General features: G+C 36.1%; 1 protein-coding gene across 7 annotated transcripts in view; it reads right to left on the reverse strand.

Annotated features, from left to right (window-relative positions):
* Positions 1–224: 224 nt before the first annotated feature.
* Mindy3 (MINDY lysine 48 deubiquitinase 3) overlaps positions 225–17,407 on the reverse strand; it is an 84,291-nt gene continuing 67,108 nt past the window's right edge. For 5 of the 7 annotated variants that reach the window (XM_087207088.1, XM_087207089.1, XM_087207087.1 and 2 more), the window contains 4 exons: positions 12,280–12,352; positions 9,405–9,492; positions 4,233–4,304; positions 225–1,208 (listed from right to left, as the gene is read on the reverse strand). In XM_087207088.1, coding sequence (XP_087063214.1) covers positions 1,059–1,208; positions 4,233–4,304; positions 9,405–9,492; positions 12,280–12,352 — 383 coding nt within the window. In that variant the 3' untranslated portion in view covers positions 225–1,058. Of the gene's footprint in view, positions 1,209–2,838; positions 3,652–4,232; positions 4,305–9,404; positions 9,493–12,279; positions 12,353–17,407 lie in introns of all 7 variants that reach the window. The other 2 variants (XR_002387798.2, XM_087207085.1) reach the window with 2 other exon arrangements.

Consider the following 17,407-nt stretch of genomic DNA (forward strand, 5'->3'; position numbering starts at 1 on the left):
AGTCCGACGGGGCTTCTGGATCTTTCTCTCTGCCACCAGCTGCCACCAGGCTCTGGTGCTTCTGGCTATGGGAGTTGGCAAAGCTTTTAGGCAAGCATTGTTTTTTTTTGTCAAGGTCCTTGGAGTCCATTAGGAACTTTTTGTACACTGTATTCTCGGGGTCCCAGGCAGAATATTTAAAAGTGTTTATTTTGAACAACTAATGTAAAAATGCAAGGACAGAGTTAAAGAAAAAAGTTTTTATTTATGCTATCAATTAGGACCATAATAAATAATGCAGTATACTAATGTAATAACAGATGTTCTCATGCATTCATCACATTTATAAATATACAAGAAAGCTGGCTTATGGGGCTTTGAAACAAATTTGGAAAAGTGTATTTGGCAATACACAGTGAAAGTTAACAGTGTCAAGACTATCAAACAGATTCTTGTTTCTATCATTTAAGAAATAGATACACCCCCACACACCTGTGAATAAATGGGAAGTTTCCATATAGTTTCTACATTTTGTAAACATGCCAGAGTCAAGCCAATTTTCAAAGGATCTGGGCTGATAATTTGTTATTTATCAATATTTCTAATGAAAAACAGAATTTAGAAAAAAAAATAAAATTAATTCTTCTGCGCTTCAGTATGGAGCTGATATAAGCCAGAATTATTCAAACAACAAATACGCCCAAATGAAATAAAACCCAAAAGTAAAGGTTGAAAAATGGTGATTCTGATATTTATTATAAAAATGCTACAGTATTTTGGTGTTTATAAGTAAGTATTTGATAAGTCAATGACCAAATTATCTGACTACAAGTGATGGACTTCGATGAAAGGTTAATTTTGCTAGTAAAAGTCACATCACGTGCTAAAATAGTATAACCTTTAACATAAAGCTTTAAAACAAATAATTTAAACATATCTTAAACACTAAAAAATGTGTTTTTAGTTATATTTACAGTTAATCAATGAGGAGACCACCGTTTAGCTTAATGTAGCCATGTGCCAGTCACAAATCTCTCTTTGCACATCTGTTATTACGAGCTTATAAATACTTAGGCAAATCAGTTCAGGGAAGGTGAGCGATCTGTGGACCAGAGCAGTTCAATGTATGGCCACTTGGTTTGGAGACAGCCTTTGATAGGAGTGTCATCTGTCTGCAGCCTCGGTTCTTCAAAACCCATAATAACTGCAGTTCCTTCTACATACATTACCTGTTGGGGAACAAAGGCACCAAGGTCAAGCAATATTTCCAGCAAATTCTTATGTGAGATACACTTTTTAAAGGCTGTCAAATGAGTTATTGCATGCCAGTGGAACTTCATTTCTAATTTTGTTTTGACAGAAATTATGAGCAAGAATATCTGCTACTAACATGAAAGAAATTTCATGAATGAGATGGTGACAAATTTTAATTGCTAGATGACCACGTGATTTTTACAGTTCAACAGGATTTTTTAAAAAGTCTATGTGAGTCACAAAACACATATAGTTTCAGATAAGAGAAAAATTACTTTTCAAATGATATATGCTATTTAGAGGAAATTTTAAACTGAAATTTACATATCACATTTATGTAGTTTCTAGCACTCTAACACTGAGGCACTTGGACATGAATGCTATCTCATGAAATGGAAATCCACAGTTAAAACAGAAATACAATAATTATTTTACACATTCTAACGAGGGTTTTATTTTTCTTCTTTCAATTTAAAGATTGAATTTCTGGAGCTGAAGACAATTGGCATGTTTGTCAATGACATTTGCTATTATTGTATTCAGTATTTCTGAAATGCAGTTCATGAGTGTACTTTGTACTGCATGAAAAATTATGAAAGAAAAAAAAGGGATGTCAAGACAGAAGCAAAAAACAAGAGGGTGAAGGATCAAATTAATCAACATTAGCTAAGTTGGGGCAATGATGACATAACATGTAAACTGGCAGACACCAGAAAAAATTTATTCTGATTTCTTTAAGAGAAAATAAAGTACTTAAGACATAATATACCAAACCAAACCAAACCCTAACTCCTTAACAAGGGTTCACTATATACATGGAAGTACTCTGTCATTCGTTTCTTTTAGTACCAAGAGAAACTAACTATAATTTAAAAGGAACAGACAGAGTTTATCTCCTTACAATGCATAATTACTTTTTCACATTCAATGGCTGACACGTGATTTTGATTATGTTCTTCCAATGCAGAAGCCATAAACTACTTGACCAAGTAGGCGAAAGAAATAACTCTACCAGCCTTAAATAAGGGTTTCCTTAAAACAAAGATGGTAGAAGTAGAGTGTATTACTATGTCAGATGATTTGGTTTCATAAATCTCATCTTTAAGAAGGTCTAAAGACATTGTTGAATGTAAAATTCATTTTTTTTGCATCTTTATTTTGGCTAGTGTTGATGAAATAAATTTACTATTCAAACTACAACTCTCACTTTTCAATTCCCCAAACCCAAAGTGCCTTTTCCTGAAATGTTTTCTGCAAGGCATAGAACTCAAGTTTTCACACTGGACAAATAAGATAGGGCCTACTTTTTTTGAAAAAACCTTCCACTGTGCCCAGTGTGAGACAGAAGTGGCTGGGCACAGCATGGTGACCTCCTCTCGGGGCAGGCTCAGTGGTCCTCATCCATCTGTGTCCGTAGGTGTCTTAAATAGTACCCTACTGTGCACTTATCACATTTCTGGCTCCCGAGTAACTTCATAACATTGTTTCTGCAACTTAATGACATACATGCTTTGCTTTATTGTTACTCTGTACTCCTGTCTCTTGATTTCTGATCTTTTGGTTAGTATGGCAGATGCTTGTCACAGGCATGATTTGAAAACTTACTAGAGACAGGCAGTGTGGCCAAGCAGACCAAGGACAGGATTGGCAGTCAGGAACTCAGTTCCAATCCCTGCTCTGCCAAGGACTTGCTGTGCGACCCTGGGCAAGTCACTTAATCTCCCTGTCTCAGATGCCTCATCTGTAAAATATGGGTAATATTTGACTGGCTACCTTGCAGAGATTGTGTCAGTGAATAACGAGTTAGTGACTATAAAGTACCTATTACAAAGCTATGTGAAACTTCATAGTCTACATAAAGCTCTCATTAATACACATTAATAGCATCCAAATTTTCTTGTTGACAATTTTTATTCTCTGCTATATTTATCAATAAATTACATTTTTGTGAAAAGATTTTGGATATAATAGTACTTCTCATTTATATTTTGCTATGAAAAAAATCAAAGGAAATTTTAGTCTTTTCAATTTGGTTTAATGAAAAGTATATGTTTAATTTAAATTATAATCTATTTTCTGCAAGCATCCTTCAATTTAGATACTTATGAAACCAGCAGTATAAATCAAATTTTAAAAAATATTAGGTATCATTCCTTCTAATATTAGCTATATGAACATTGTTACTTGAATAGATGCAAACAAGCACATCGCATATATACACAAGGCTGGTATTTCACCCAGAAACAGTGACAAGGTGAGACAAAGCTTCTGCTTTAAATGAGGCAGGTACATTTGGAAATGAGTCACTTAGGTGTCTTTGATGTACAAGGGAAAATAACAGCTGGGTAAAAATACAGGCTCTGAGCCAGGCTTCTTGTTTCAATCCCAGCTTTGCTGCTTCCGGGCTGCTTCCTTCCTCTGTAAAATGGGGATATACAGGGATATTTACTTCATAGTATCGTGTGCTATTAGGACAAAACAAACACAATTCCAAGTAAATCCTCAATAAATCCTCACTACTCTTACTCTAATTCTTTAAAATATTATTCTCAATCAGACATCTCCATTACCTTTTCTGTACCTAAGTATATCAGTATCAGCTTCCATTGGACTAACCATAAATGTTGATTTATAGACACATGCATGGCCAAGAGTAACAACGTGAATGTAGATGCAATTATTTTGTCACAGTGAATTTACTGGCCCAAAGTCCAATGAAAACCTTCAATGTAGAGTATCCTCTAGTGCTCAAAATGAAACATAACCAATTCAAAAATATGTTGTGGGGTCGGGGATTTAGCTCAGTGGCACCGTGCTTGCCTTGCAAGTGCAAGGTCCTGAGTTTGATCCCTGGAACCAAAAAAGAAAAAGTTGTGATAGCAAAGAGAGGCTTGGAATAGTCTTGGGTAGCAACTGTATGAGAATGGGTCACTGTTAGATACTCATGTATTTATTTCATCAATCCAGTTGAAGACAAGTTACTATGTGAATTATCATACCTTTTCATTATAATTTGATTGCTTCAGTCCATTGTAGTGGTAGACAGTAAAAGATTCTGGACCACTGGAGCCCTATTATAAATAAAGTACTATTAAAATTAAAATTTTATCTTTATATCAGGCAATTTCTAATGAGCAATGAATGTAAAATGCAAGTTTCTTAAATCCTCATCCTTTCATTAGGGAAGCATTTGGTAAAGCAAGAGACTTAGATGGAATTAACCACCAGAAAACCCAAAAGCAGAAATAGCTGCTTCTGCAGATGAGGCTGGAAAGCAGGGACCTGCTGACTGTCATTATGAGCTCTTCTGCACTTGTTTTTAACTGTGTGCATGTATTACTTTAATTTTTTTAAAGGACAAGCTTCTAAAACACAGTATTTCCTACAATATATCTGTGCTTTTTCTCTGTCAATAAATTGTTCCTCTCAATAAATATGAAGAACAGTAATATCACTTTTACTTAGATTACAAACATATATGCACAATAACTTCCAATTTATCACACAATACTGAATTCGGGGTTTGTGCTCCAAAAATATCATTTGAATATTGTTAACTTTTAATTAGTGTAAAGAGCACTATGAGAAATGAAAACAATTATAATAAAGAGACTTTAATGATTTTCAATAAAGAAAGGATATCCTAAAAATCACTATCCCACTAAATTGGCAGAAAAACCAATTACATTATGCTTATTTACTGTCTTAACCCTGATTTTCACCTAGATAAAGACCAAGTTCAACGCCCCCAGAGTGCAGGGCCATGGAGGGTCTGGCCCCCTGAAGGTGCCTGTCTCCCAGTGATCTCCATTAGGGCCCACATCCCGTGTCTTCTGCAAACTGCAACTGAGGGAAGAGAGCCCCTGTGGCTTTAGCTCCTAAAGAAAGATGGTGAAGGAAGCGCAGCTGCTTCAGAGAGGGAGATGGGGAGAGAGGCTCGGGCAGGGTCCGAGGCTCTGCTCCAGTCTCCTAGGCGCCAGGAGCCACTGGGCAGGGCTGGCTTCTTCCATTCCTTTGAGCTACCCCTGCCCATCTGTGCATCCTCCCCCATTCAAGCCAATTCAGGCTGGGTTCCTGCAATTTGCAATCAAGAATCCTAAAATACTGCAGGACTTAAACTACCTTTTCAGTCTTAGCTTCAACTTCTCAACTTTCTGAATCCTGTTTTGGACAAGCATATGACTCATTTTCCTGCAAAAAAGGCCTTTTGCATATTCATCTTTTTACTCCTTTCTAAAATTCCTCCTGTCCTTCCTCCTTTCTCAAGACCTGGTTCAAATCTTACTTTTTATGTACAGTTTTCCTGAACAGACCAGTTAGGTTCTTGACTAATTTGGAAGCTTTATAAAGAAAAGCTGTCTGAGTAATTAATTTGGGAATAAATAATATACTACTTTGTATCAACTCTTCTATCGCTATTTTGGCAGATTGTTTACATTTTTAATGTTTTTACTTCTCATGCTTTGTATTCCCAACTAAAATCTAAGTGCTCTTATATTTTTGTATCCTACTCAAAATACACAAAACAGAAAAATTCATAATTTATTTGATGATCATTTCCTTAGACATAAACATGAGTCAATTCAATTTGCTACTTGGATGAGTAATTTGACTCTTGTTTTTTGGAATTATTTTAACTTAGTAAATTTTTACTATAATTGAATACAATTTTCTCTAGCTTCAGTAACTAACAATTGGCATGAAATACAGAAACACCAACAAAAGGCACTGTAACACAGAGGGAAAGAGGTGAGACTTGGGTTAGACAGGCCTATGCTGGACACCTGGATCAGCCACTTAAGAGTTAACTCTGATCTTAAGCAACTTTCTGAAGTTCTCTAGTCTTCCTTTTCTCACTGTCAAAATGAGGCAAATAATAGCACTTAGTTTATAAAGCACACAGTGCTGGTGTATAGTATGTGCTTAATAAATGGTAGCTACTTCTGCAGGTCTCATTATACACAAAATGCCTCAAAAAGCTTGTGAATATTCTCACTACCCCCAAGCCCAGCACCTGAGCCTACCTCATAACACAGAAGTGCTTTTTTACTGCATCTAACTGTTGCATCTGTAAAGTCTACTGAAGTGAAGTATGTTACTAGCTGTGCTTCTGACTAGTTTTGCAAATTTATTCCGGGTTGGTTAAGTGTTTACTGAGTTACCACTATACTGATGTGTTAGGTACAAAGCAGTCTATGAATGATGGCTGAAATGAGTGACAGAGCTACTATGTGTTTATGATTACAGAAACAGAGGCCATCAGTGGTGTGGGCTATGTTAGAAAAGATGGGCATTGCGGAGGGCATCTGACGGCTCACAGGATGTGCACAGATTGAGATGGGACAGATCCTCCCCAGAGCAGCTGTCCTCAAACTGGGATTCCTGCCGGGATCTGCTGCAGTGCTCTGAAGACAGGCTGCTGCTACTACTTCCAAACCTGCCTGATTCAGTAGGTCTGCGGAGAAGCTTGAGAATTTGTATTTCTAATAAGCTCTTGGAAACCACACATCGCTGTAAAGGAAACGAAGAGGAATGGGAATGCTCTGGGTGAGGAGCGAGCATGAACTATACAGGGGCAAAGAACAAGCCAAGTTCAGAATGAGCTCGAAGAAGCAGACAGGAAGAGATGAAGCCAGAGGCTAAGCAGGACAACTACAAACAGGAAATCTGCTCCCTGCAAAATGGAGGGGCCGGGACCCTCTTTGTTACTTGAGAATACTAGGTTTAAAATAGTACTTCCTTGGACTAACAAGCTGTTAAAATAGATATAAGCAGCATCACATAACTAAAAATAAGAGATACACTTCCAAAAGAACTGGTAATGATCTCATACTACATTTCCTAAGTACTTTTCAAAATCTTGCCAAAATTAAATTAAAAACAGGAAAATTACTTTATTTCATTATACTTAAAACAAATAACTATTTCTATCAAATGTTCTGATAGCAGCCTAGAAATATAAGGTAAAATTAATATTATTGCTTTAAAAGCTATAATTTTAAAAATATTTATCAGGATATCTAAAGACATTAGATTCCAAGAACTTAAAAAATTGTTTTTAAAACTCTAGTGGCTGAAATGTGAACAAGGAGCAATCATAGTCCAATGTCAAAAAATAACATTGTAAGAATTAAAAGAATCATACCACAGTGATATATGTGCACCCATGTTCATAGCAGCACAGTTTGTAATAGCTAAGACTTGGAAACAGCCCAAATGCCCATCAACTGGAGACTGGATAAAGAAAATGTGGTTTTTTAATAAAATGGAGTACTACTCAGCCATAAAAAATGAGAAATTAGAGACATTTATAGCTAAGTGGATGCACATTGAGGGAATACTCTTAAGTGAAATAAATAGGACACACATGTGTAAATACCAAATAGTTTCTCTGGTGTGAGAAACTGAAAGTGTAAATAAGGACTAAATGTATAATAGGTAATGTGAAATAGGAAGAAAAGGGGCAAAGGGGAAGGAAGTGGGAGGGCTAGGGGAAAGGATAGAAGGGAATGGGATTAATATGAGAAAATGGAAAAATTGGAACAAAATCTTTGTAAATAGGGAGGAATGGAGGGGTTGAAGGGAGGGCTGGCCAAGGGTGAAAAATAAGAACCAAGAGAGACTATGTCAAGGTGCAAATTTCCAATGATGAATGTCATTATATTGTATACCTAAAATATACCAATGATTAGACTGAATAATCGATGATGTAAAATAGGAATAAAAGGTCCAAAGGGGTAGGGGTAGGGGGAGGGGCAGGGGAAAGGAAAAAAGGGAGAGGAAAAAATGATGAGAAATGGAAAAAATGGAAATAAAGTCTTTGTAAATAGGGAAGGGTGGAGGGTGTGAAGGGAGGGCTAGGAATGGGGAAAAAATAAGAACCAAGATGCATCATGTAAAGGTATAATTCCCAATGAGAAATGTAATTGTGTTGTATACCTACAATGTACCAATAAAAGAATTTAATAAAAAAAAATAATAACAATGTAAGAAAATAAAATGAATCTTTTAAAAATTATTTATTTATTTATTTATTTATTTATTTGGTACCAGGGATCGAACTCAGGACCTTGTGCTTGGGGGGCAGGCACCAGAACCACTGAGCGAAATCCCCAGCCCCGAAATGAATCTATTTTTATGAAGCATCTACCAAAGTTTGAAAAAGTCCAACTGCCTATACTGTGATAACCAGGTACTTTCTGAATTTTATCTTTATTCACAAAGACCATAACAATTAGATACAAGCTTAGAAACTATGGGTTCCTTTTTAATTATAAAGATTGAACACCAATAATACTGTGTATTCTGCCAAAGGTAATTTAAATCTGAGACACTACATTAATAATTACATCATGAAATTCAATAACTATATCTTGATGTTTTCCTTGCTGTCGTTTTTTACCATTTTTCTACTTATCAGTATATTTCTTTTAAAAAAGAAGTAGAACATTTCTATTGGAACATTTCTATTGGAAGTAGGCATTTTTATTGGAACAATGAACTTACACTATACTTTTATCTGATGAAATGACTACAATATAAGTACCTAAACAATTCAGCTCAATGGTAATGTACTTCATTTAGGTAAGAAATGAAGAAAAGGGAAGGGTAGGATAGACATGGCTTGGCAGTAACAGATATAGCTCAAGGGATCTGAGACAAGTATAGCTTCTTAATAACTGAGCTATCAAAGGCATATAGAAAACATGTCCCAGTAGCAGAGTTCTACTCAAACAAAAAGGTTTTCTTCTACTCAGGTGAAATTCTGCTGGAAATTAGGTTCACTAGTAGGAGTTCCACTACCTACTACTTTACCCGACTATCTTTACCTTTTTTTTCTGTATTTAAAAAGTTCTAAAAAAATATAACAAGAGCTGCCTGGGAGAATGAGTGTGGGGTGAGAGGTAGTGGAGAATCTTTTTATTCCACATACCTCTGAATTTTATTCTTGTTTTAGAAAAATAGTACCATTTGCAAGTGTTGGCCTATGACCATTCCCTGCTGTCCCTCTGCACCCCTGTGTCCCCGTGCTGGCACACTCACCCTTCTGGCCTCTCTGCATGGAAGGGAGTTAGGTAACAGTGGCTTTTCAAACTCATATTTGCATGTTAGGACATCGTAAAGGCAGTTGAACATCTCAACGAACAAGCAATACATATTAATTCTGTTACCTGATCAGGAAAAAATTCTTGAAGAAATGGACCCAATAATATGATTCCTAATCCTTCTGGATCTAATTTATTCTTCATGAGGTTTATACTACGGGAAGAAAAAAAGAAAAACAGTAGATACCAAAGAGAAAAAAAGAAGCTTTTCTTTCTCTTTCATGATTAAATTACTGGTAGTATAACACATTTGCTGCCAAAATCCCTAAGAGTTGTTCTTTTTAGAAACTTAATGACAAATACATAGGAATGACATTAAATTTGCCAAAACTTGGTTATTTTTAAACTAGTGTAATCTGTTACTATTTAAAATTAAAATTATGATGATGACTTTGGAATATTGCTCCTTATTAGGTAAAGTAATTTAAAAACCACAGCTTATAAACCCAGGCTTGTAACCTTCCAAAGGCAAATCCCCTTAGCGTCATCATAGGTATGCCAGAACTGACCAACCAAATGAAACATTTAACTTGAAAAGTTTATTTTAAAGTCCAAGGAGAAAAAGAAACATGTCAGCAGGCAGTGAGTGGTGAATCGGACAATATCTTAAAAAGCTTACTTCAAGAACTAAATGGGACGGAGGCTTACAATTCATGGGCAGCCTAACAGGAAGGCTAACGAGCAAGACAGTTCTCCTAGAGCTGTAGTCTGGTGGTCTGCACCAGTGGCAGGAGCTCCACCTGCCTGCTCAGCCTGACGCAGCCAGAGCTCTGGACAGCCTGTCCGCGGAAGGGCGTCAAGCTGTGAGCAGTGTTGTTAAGGCCATCTAGAAAGGGGGCTGAGTAAAACAGACTGTGGTTGAAAGGGTTTTACAAATGGCAGGGGGGGCGGTTCTCCATGTTATTTCCAACTAGAAATGCCCAGTGAAATTTAGCTTATTATGCAGCAAACAAAGCACTGACTCGGAGGGGTCAGGAGGTCTTGGTTAACCAACTTCCTCCCTTCACTTCAATTCCAGTCAAAGGCCAGTCTAGACTCCTTCCATGGCTCAGGGTCTCAAGAGGGGGTGGGAGGAGCAGGCAGGTGGCAGAGCCAGGCACAGTTGGGTCACAGTACCACCTGCCAGGAAGGTCTCTGTCTGGAGAACGTTCTTAGAGTTTGGGGGGGGGGGGTTCCTTGTCCTTTTCTTGGCCTGTATTCAGTCGGGTCGCCACCAGGTATTCCTTTCATTAAAGGAGGCTAAGGCTTCCTTGTAATGTAAGCTTTGTTTGAAGCTTTCAGAAGGTTGCATTTGCCTCCTGCTACTGCCCCGCAAGGCAGCTTCGTCCTGCCACGTGACACAGTGTCAGCACTGTGAGATGCTGCAGTGGGAGCACATCAGTCCTACAACCAGGACCTGCTGCTCTTGGTTAGCATGGTATGCAAAGGAGGAGACACAGAACTTTGGGTGTGCTCTAGGCCCGGCCCAGGGATTATACAGAGCAAATGAAGGCAAAGTCACATTATATTTACTCTATTTAGCTTATTTAATCTTTCAAATGAGCTGGTTTATAGGCTATCACATTAGAAAAGGTAGTAGGCCAAAGTATGAGTAAATAACTCAGTGCACTCTTTCAGCTACTTCTCAAAATATGATATGAATGAGTCAATTGTACTATGCTTCAAGAATCTTATGTATTCTGACAAAACAAGGACAATGAGCTATCTAGATAAAAATTTGAAAAACATCAAACCCCCTAGCAAAAAATTAAAAAAGAAAAGAAAAAAAACCCCCTTTTTCTTTGTCATTATCCACATCTTAAGAATCACCAAAAGAATCAAAGAATCACCGAAATTATGAATTTGATTCTCTTGTGGATAACAGCAAACGAGATGGGCTCTACTTGCAAATCTGATTAGAAGAAATTAGTAATTACTATTTCACCATTTATTGGGCTCATCCAGTTGTTTCTTTTTTCTTTTTCAGCTGAAAATGACATTTATGTCCAACTACCGAGAATCCAAAAACACATACCTGAACTTGTTTAAAAACCAAACAGGACCAAATTCTAAAAACTCGTGTTTCATGGTGCTTTTGCTGAACTCACTGTTTATAAGCTAAAGTTTGTTTGCTGTCAGAAAAAACTTGCAAAACATACAAATTGTGCAGAAAAAAATGGATGTTAGTACAGATCCTAAGTTAGTATAGACTCTTTATTTTTATTTTCAATCAATTCCTGTACCCTCTCTAACAAGGTAATATCTGATGGGTAATGAATATACTAAATTGTCTAGCTGCAGTGGTGTACACCTGTAATCCCATCACACTGGCAGCCTGAGGCAGGAAGACTAAAGTCAAGTCCATCTGGGCAACTTAGCAAGACCCTGTCTCAAACAAAAAGGACTGGGATGTAGCTCAGTGTGAAGACCCAGGCTTCAATCTCTAGTACTACCAAAACAGAAAAAAAAAAAAAAAGAAATCCTAAATTGATGGAAGAAGTTATAAACTTGACAGGGTATAAAACATTACAGTGGAGAATGAAGACAAGGCCAAGACAGTAAGATAATACTAATTAGCTACATTCTTGATATACTGCAGTGACCCCGAGCTCAGAGCAGTTAATCCAATCATCTGGAAATGCTCGGTGTCTTTAGTCATCTTTAAGATGGAAAGTCAGAGGCCCGCTGGTTACTCAAGCAGCACGACCAGCAATGCTGTATTTACATTACCCAGAACTATCGTTATTTTTACTGAAGCTGCAAAAGAAATACATAAAATATTAAAAAATGGAAAAGTCTTTCCAGAGAGAAAAATTATATTTAAAATTTATAGAAAAAGACATTTTTAGCACTTCTAAATCTTCGCTTTACATAAATTGCTATTATTTTGTGAATATTTTTTAAAAGGTACATAAATGTAGCTAATGTCCTAGATTTAATGGAATCCGTCTCTTTAGCTTACTATTCAGGATCTGAAACAAGGTCCAAAGCTTTCATTACATCTTCCAGAAGTGAATCAGGTATGAATCCATTGTCTGAGGAAAAAAAAAAAGAAAAGCAGAAAAACTGAAACAAAAATTTATTTCAAGAAATGCTATTGTTGCTGATCAGATTTTAGGAAAAAAAATCACATAAAGAGAATACAAAGAGTTAAGGAATGTATATTATTGGTTCAATGCACATTATTATTAGGTACTGTCATTATTTTCAAGGGAAATTTCATCTTAAAAAATCAATTATATAACTTCTACCTGAGAACTCCAATGAAACTTTAAAGTCAAATCACTTCTTTAAACACCTTACAAATATGTGCAGGGGATGTAGCTCAGTGGTAGAGCACATGCCTGGAATGTACAAGGTACTGAGTTCAAATCCCGGTATTCCAAGAAAACAAATCTGTGCTTTTTACTTAAAATTATAATAACTTAGTAATTGGGCATATCTTTCAACAAAGTAAATATTTAAATTCCCATTATGAAATCCAGTGAAAACAATTGTTTTTGACAAATTTTGTTTTGTTACAGTGTTATTTAGCTGTCCAAGGCAGGTAGTGATCCATTGTTATTTAGATAACTGACAACATAAGAACAAGAAAAGATACAACAGCCTTGGTGATTTAAATAAAAGCTATAGAGTTAAAGAGAAAAATTCAAAATTGAAATACAGAGTAGAATCAAATGTTGACAGTGACTTTTTATGGAAATTATTTTATGGAAAGTATTCCCTTTTTTCTTTTGTGGCTTGATGAGGAAACAGCTTTGGCAAGTGGCCCAAACTCTGATGACACAATGGCACATGACACACAAAATACCTTGTAAGGTAGTTAGAAATGATAGTAGTTTTAAACAAGTTGTTCATTACCTTAAATGTACAGTGCCCGAGTTCCCATACCCATTTACCCATTCCTAAAGACTGTTTCTGCTTCAACTCAGCATTTAACTCACAAGGTCTTTTCAGGGATTATATGTTTTTAAAAAAAATCTTGCCATGGCAAACAAGATGTGTAGAAGCCCTGGTCCTGTAACTAAACTACAGAATAAAGTGTGCAGTTGCTAGTTCAGGACATGCAATTGTACCCTCTCTCCATCACAAAGGAAATGGAGAAGTTGTAGTATACTCAGATCTTTCCTAGTTTTAAACATTGTAGACACGTTTATCCATTTGGAGCCAGATTTGCCTTGACTAAAATGCTATGAATCACTTAGGACAATTTAAAATGTACAACTTTTAAGGGAAGAGTTAGAGTAGTAATTCCAATTCGTGAAGTTACGAGTAATTTGAGATATAGAGAATAAAGAACTTGTTTGAAGGTACTTTTGAAAACACTCAAGCTTTGTGAGCTTAGCTTTGATGAGTCTGAAAGGTGGAAAAACATAACTTATTTTGCTTAGTCAAAGCCACAGCTAAGCGTCCATAATCTTTAAAAGAAATGCAATCTTTTTTTGTCCACCAGCACTCAAGAACAATTACTTCGATAAGGTGCTTTTTTATGGGCTACCATGTGTATCTACTTGATATTCAATGTTCTTGAGGAGGCACTACAAAATTCTGCAGTACAATGTCTTTAATATTGACTAATTTATTTACATCCTTATTCTTCCTGTTATTTTACAAAAATTCTTATATATACTTTAGTACAAAGCAAGTATTAGAAAACTTTCCCTGACAGAAAGATAAAAGAAAGAAACAAGGAAAAGAAGAATGCAAGGGAGAATGAGAAAGAAAGAACTTTCTCAAAACTGAAACACTTTGCATTAACTGGATATCTGATTCTTTTTTTAGGCTCTGAGCACACATATTAGTGTTTATTTTCATTTCTTGGGTTGAGATTACTCATTAAACCAAACCAAGTAATTAGAGTGATATATCAAGGTCCTGCTGAAATTAAAATTTTGGTGGTATTCCAAATGAGAAATTAACACTTCAAAAGTGTATTTTTGACTTTATAAGTATACTTGACATACTTAAACTAGCTCCTAAGATCCTAAAAAATCTGAAATGGAGATTACTGTAATTACTCAAGTAAATGAGTCAATATCAAATCTTTATTCCATTAAATTAGGAATGACAGTTCAAAGTAACGTCAAATTTAGAAAGATTAAAAGGTGCTGCTTTATGCCTTGAGCCTTTACGAAAGACATTGGTAGTGGAGGGGAAAGAGGGGCACTTGATCTCCTACAGAACACCAGAATCCTACTCTGGGTTCTCACAACCACATATGGTCCAATTATCTCATTTCCTAAGGGCAAAACAACGACGATAATTCCTATCTCCCAGATTTACGGTGAGGTTTAATGAGTTGATGGAGGAAAAACACTTTATAAACAGTAATGTTCCATGCAAATATCAGTCACTGCTATTATTTTTATGCAGGTCCTCCTTGTAAACTAGGCGTATGTCCCAACAGATCAATACTGAGGCACTTGTTTAGAATGTGAACGATGTAGTCTCCTAGAAGAATCAATGCTGTATATGGTGGTTAGCCTGCTGGAACAAGTCCAATAATTTCTTTTATAACATGCCTAAGGCATGTGTGAACACCCAAAGTCAGAACCACGAGGAGCAGCCAGTGGTGGGAGCTGAGGTGGCAGGAGGAATGAGATAAAGACACAAAGGCTTGTGGGTACCAGAACTTGACCTCTAGAGGAAGTGTGAAAAAGGACAACAGTCCCCATACCAGCCTCTGCTGAAGGGACACTAGAAACACTCAGAAGCTTCTCAGGATTGTTAGTGTATTACCTGTTCTGAGAAGACTTGATTTGCTCTTACCTTGAAACAAAAGCATGCTATGTTTGGGAAAAAATCACATTAGTGATGAGCAGATTAGTCTGTAAATGACTGAAAAGAGTAAAAATGAAAAATTATTTTGGCTTCTAATCCATCTGCTTCCTACAGTCGACTATAAATAGCTAAACTATTAGCAGTGACAGTCAAATGAGAAAGTAAAATATATCTTCATGGTAAATCATATACAGAAAAGATATCTATTGTGAGGTAGCTGAACAAATTCTGCTTAACAATTCAGTTTATAGTCCTGCTAAACTGAGACATATACAACTTTGTAGATGAAAATCATTTTACTCAATGAATAATTTCTTTCTGTAGTAGAAACACAGCAAATTTCCATATTGCATCTGTCATGCCTCAATTTGGAAAAACTCAGTTTAAAATTTGTGATTTAGTACTGGCAATATAAGAATTCTAATTTTCTTTGGTTAATTGGTAAAAATAAATGAATAGTACAAGCCTGCTACCTCATGAATGATTCAAGTAATTTGCAAAAACCAAATATATAAACCTACCTATGGTAAATATCTCCTAATTTAAAAACTCTTAAGTTTTGGTATCTTTGTATTATTGATGAATTTTTTTCATCCAGACTTTCAGCAAATGTTTTAAAGTTCAGATCTCCTCTTTTTGCAAATACTCCTGCTCTGAAGGCACTTCGCTATCAGTATGGGTAGAAATATGTCCCCACAGAAGTACTGCAACCGAGCAGGCATTTATGTGTATGTGCAGGACTGTGAGGTGGTTCGCTACATTGGAATGTGAGGTGTGTAAAAGCTTCTAAAAGGAAGTTTGACATATCAGGAACACTCAAAGACTGGGCAACTAAAATGAATAGGTATTTCTCAGACGACTAAGTACAAATGGCCAATAAATACATGAAAACATGTTCAACATCTCTGGCCATTAAGCAACACTGAGATCTCATCTTATCCCAGAATGGCCATCATCCAGAATTTAAAAAACAACAAATACAGGTGAGGAAATGGGGAAAAAGGAACACTTCTACATTGTTGGTGGGAATGTAAACTAGTACAACCACTACAGAAATCAATATGGACATTCCTCAAAAAACTAAAACTAGAAATTCCATTTGACCCAGCTATTCCACTTCTAGGTTTCTTTTTGAAACAGTTAAGGACATTATATTGCAGTGATACATGCATACCCATGTTTACAGCAGCACAATTCATAATAGCTAAATCTTGAAGTGGCCTGTAGGTCCATCAACAGATGAATGGATAAAGAAAATGTGATATTTATATATACAATGGAGTAGTACTCTGTCATAAAGAAGGATAAATTTCAGTCATCTGTAGGAAAATGGATGCACCTTGAGATCATAATGTGAAGTGAAATAAATCAGGCACAGAAGTTTAAAGATTGTGGTTTCTTCTATATGGAAAACCCAAAACATGAATAAATTAAACAGCAAAATAAAAGATGGGTAAATAGGAAGCCAGGAGATAGAAGTTCCGCAAAGGGGAAGGGAACTAACCGAGCAAGGGGGAGAGAGGGAAGGGGAAGCAGAGGAAAAAAAGAATTAATACACATTATGTATATTTATCAACTTCTCACAATGGATGCAATTATGTACTGCAAACATGCACTAATAAGTTTTAAAACGTTAGAAATGACAGAAAACAAAATTTTTGCCTTAAATACATCTTTAAGAGTATGCTACACAAAATTGCTCAACTTATTTCCTGAAATGTAGTTTGTTAAAAGAGAAATCAAAACCTTTATTATCATTACATTCCTTATTCCAATAACCTCTTGCCTCAAGAACACTTCACTTTAATAAATTCTATCGAATTCTTTTTCTTGTACTGTCTTCCTACTCAGGCTAAAACCTTTATTGGCTTTTCTGGGATATAACTTGCTATCTCCTACCTACATTCACAGATGTAACACTTTCTCTTCTTCTAGCTTCCACTTACCAATGTGACCTTCCCTCCTCAAGTCTTCAAGATATTGCTCCAATTTATGTTCAATTTATTTACAGCATTTCTTTCAATCTTGTAGTATACTATTTTTTTTTTGGTACTGGGCATTGAACTCGGGACCCTGCGCTTGTGAGGCAGGTGGTGGCACCACTGCACCACTGAGCTAAATCCCCGGCCCTTGTAGTATACTTTTTATATCAATTTTATTTTCATATTAAATTGTTACTGTTCCTAAACTCATCTTTTGTTAGATTTGGTGCTTAGGAATGATTACAAGTTGTTGCTTTCAATGGTGTAAGTGAATGTGCTACACATAGCAAAGATTCTAGTTAAAAGTTGGTTTGCTATAAGGCTAAC

Source organism: Heterocephalus glaber, unplaced genomic scaffold (genome assembly GCF_053883595.1).
Source record: "Heterocephalus glaber isolate CG9 unplaced genomic scaffold, H.glaber_assembly_v1.0 deba00000768, whole genome shotgun sequence".
Taxonomy (NCBI): domain Eukaryota; kingdom Metazoa; phylum Chordata; class Mammalia; order Rodentia; family Bathyergidae; genus Heterocephalus; species Heterocephalus glaber.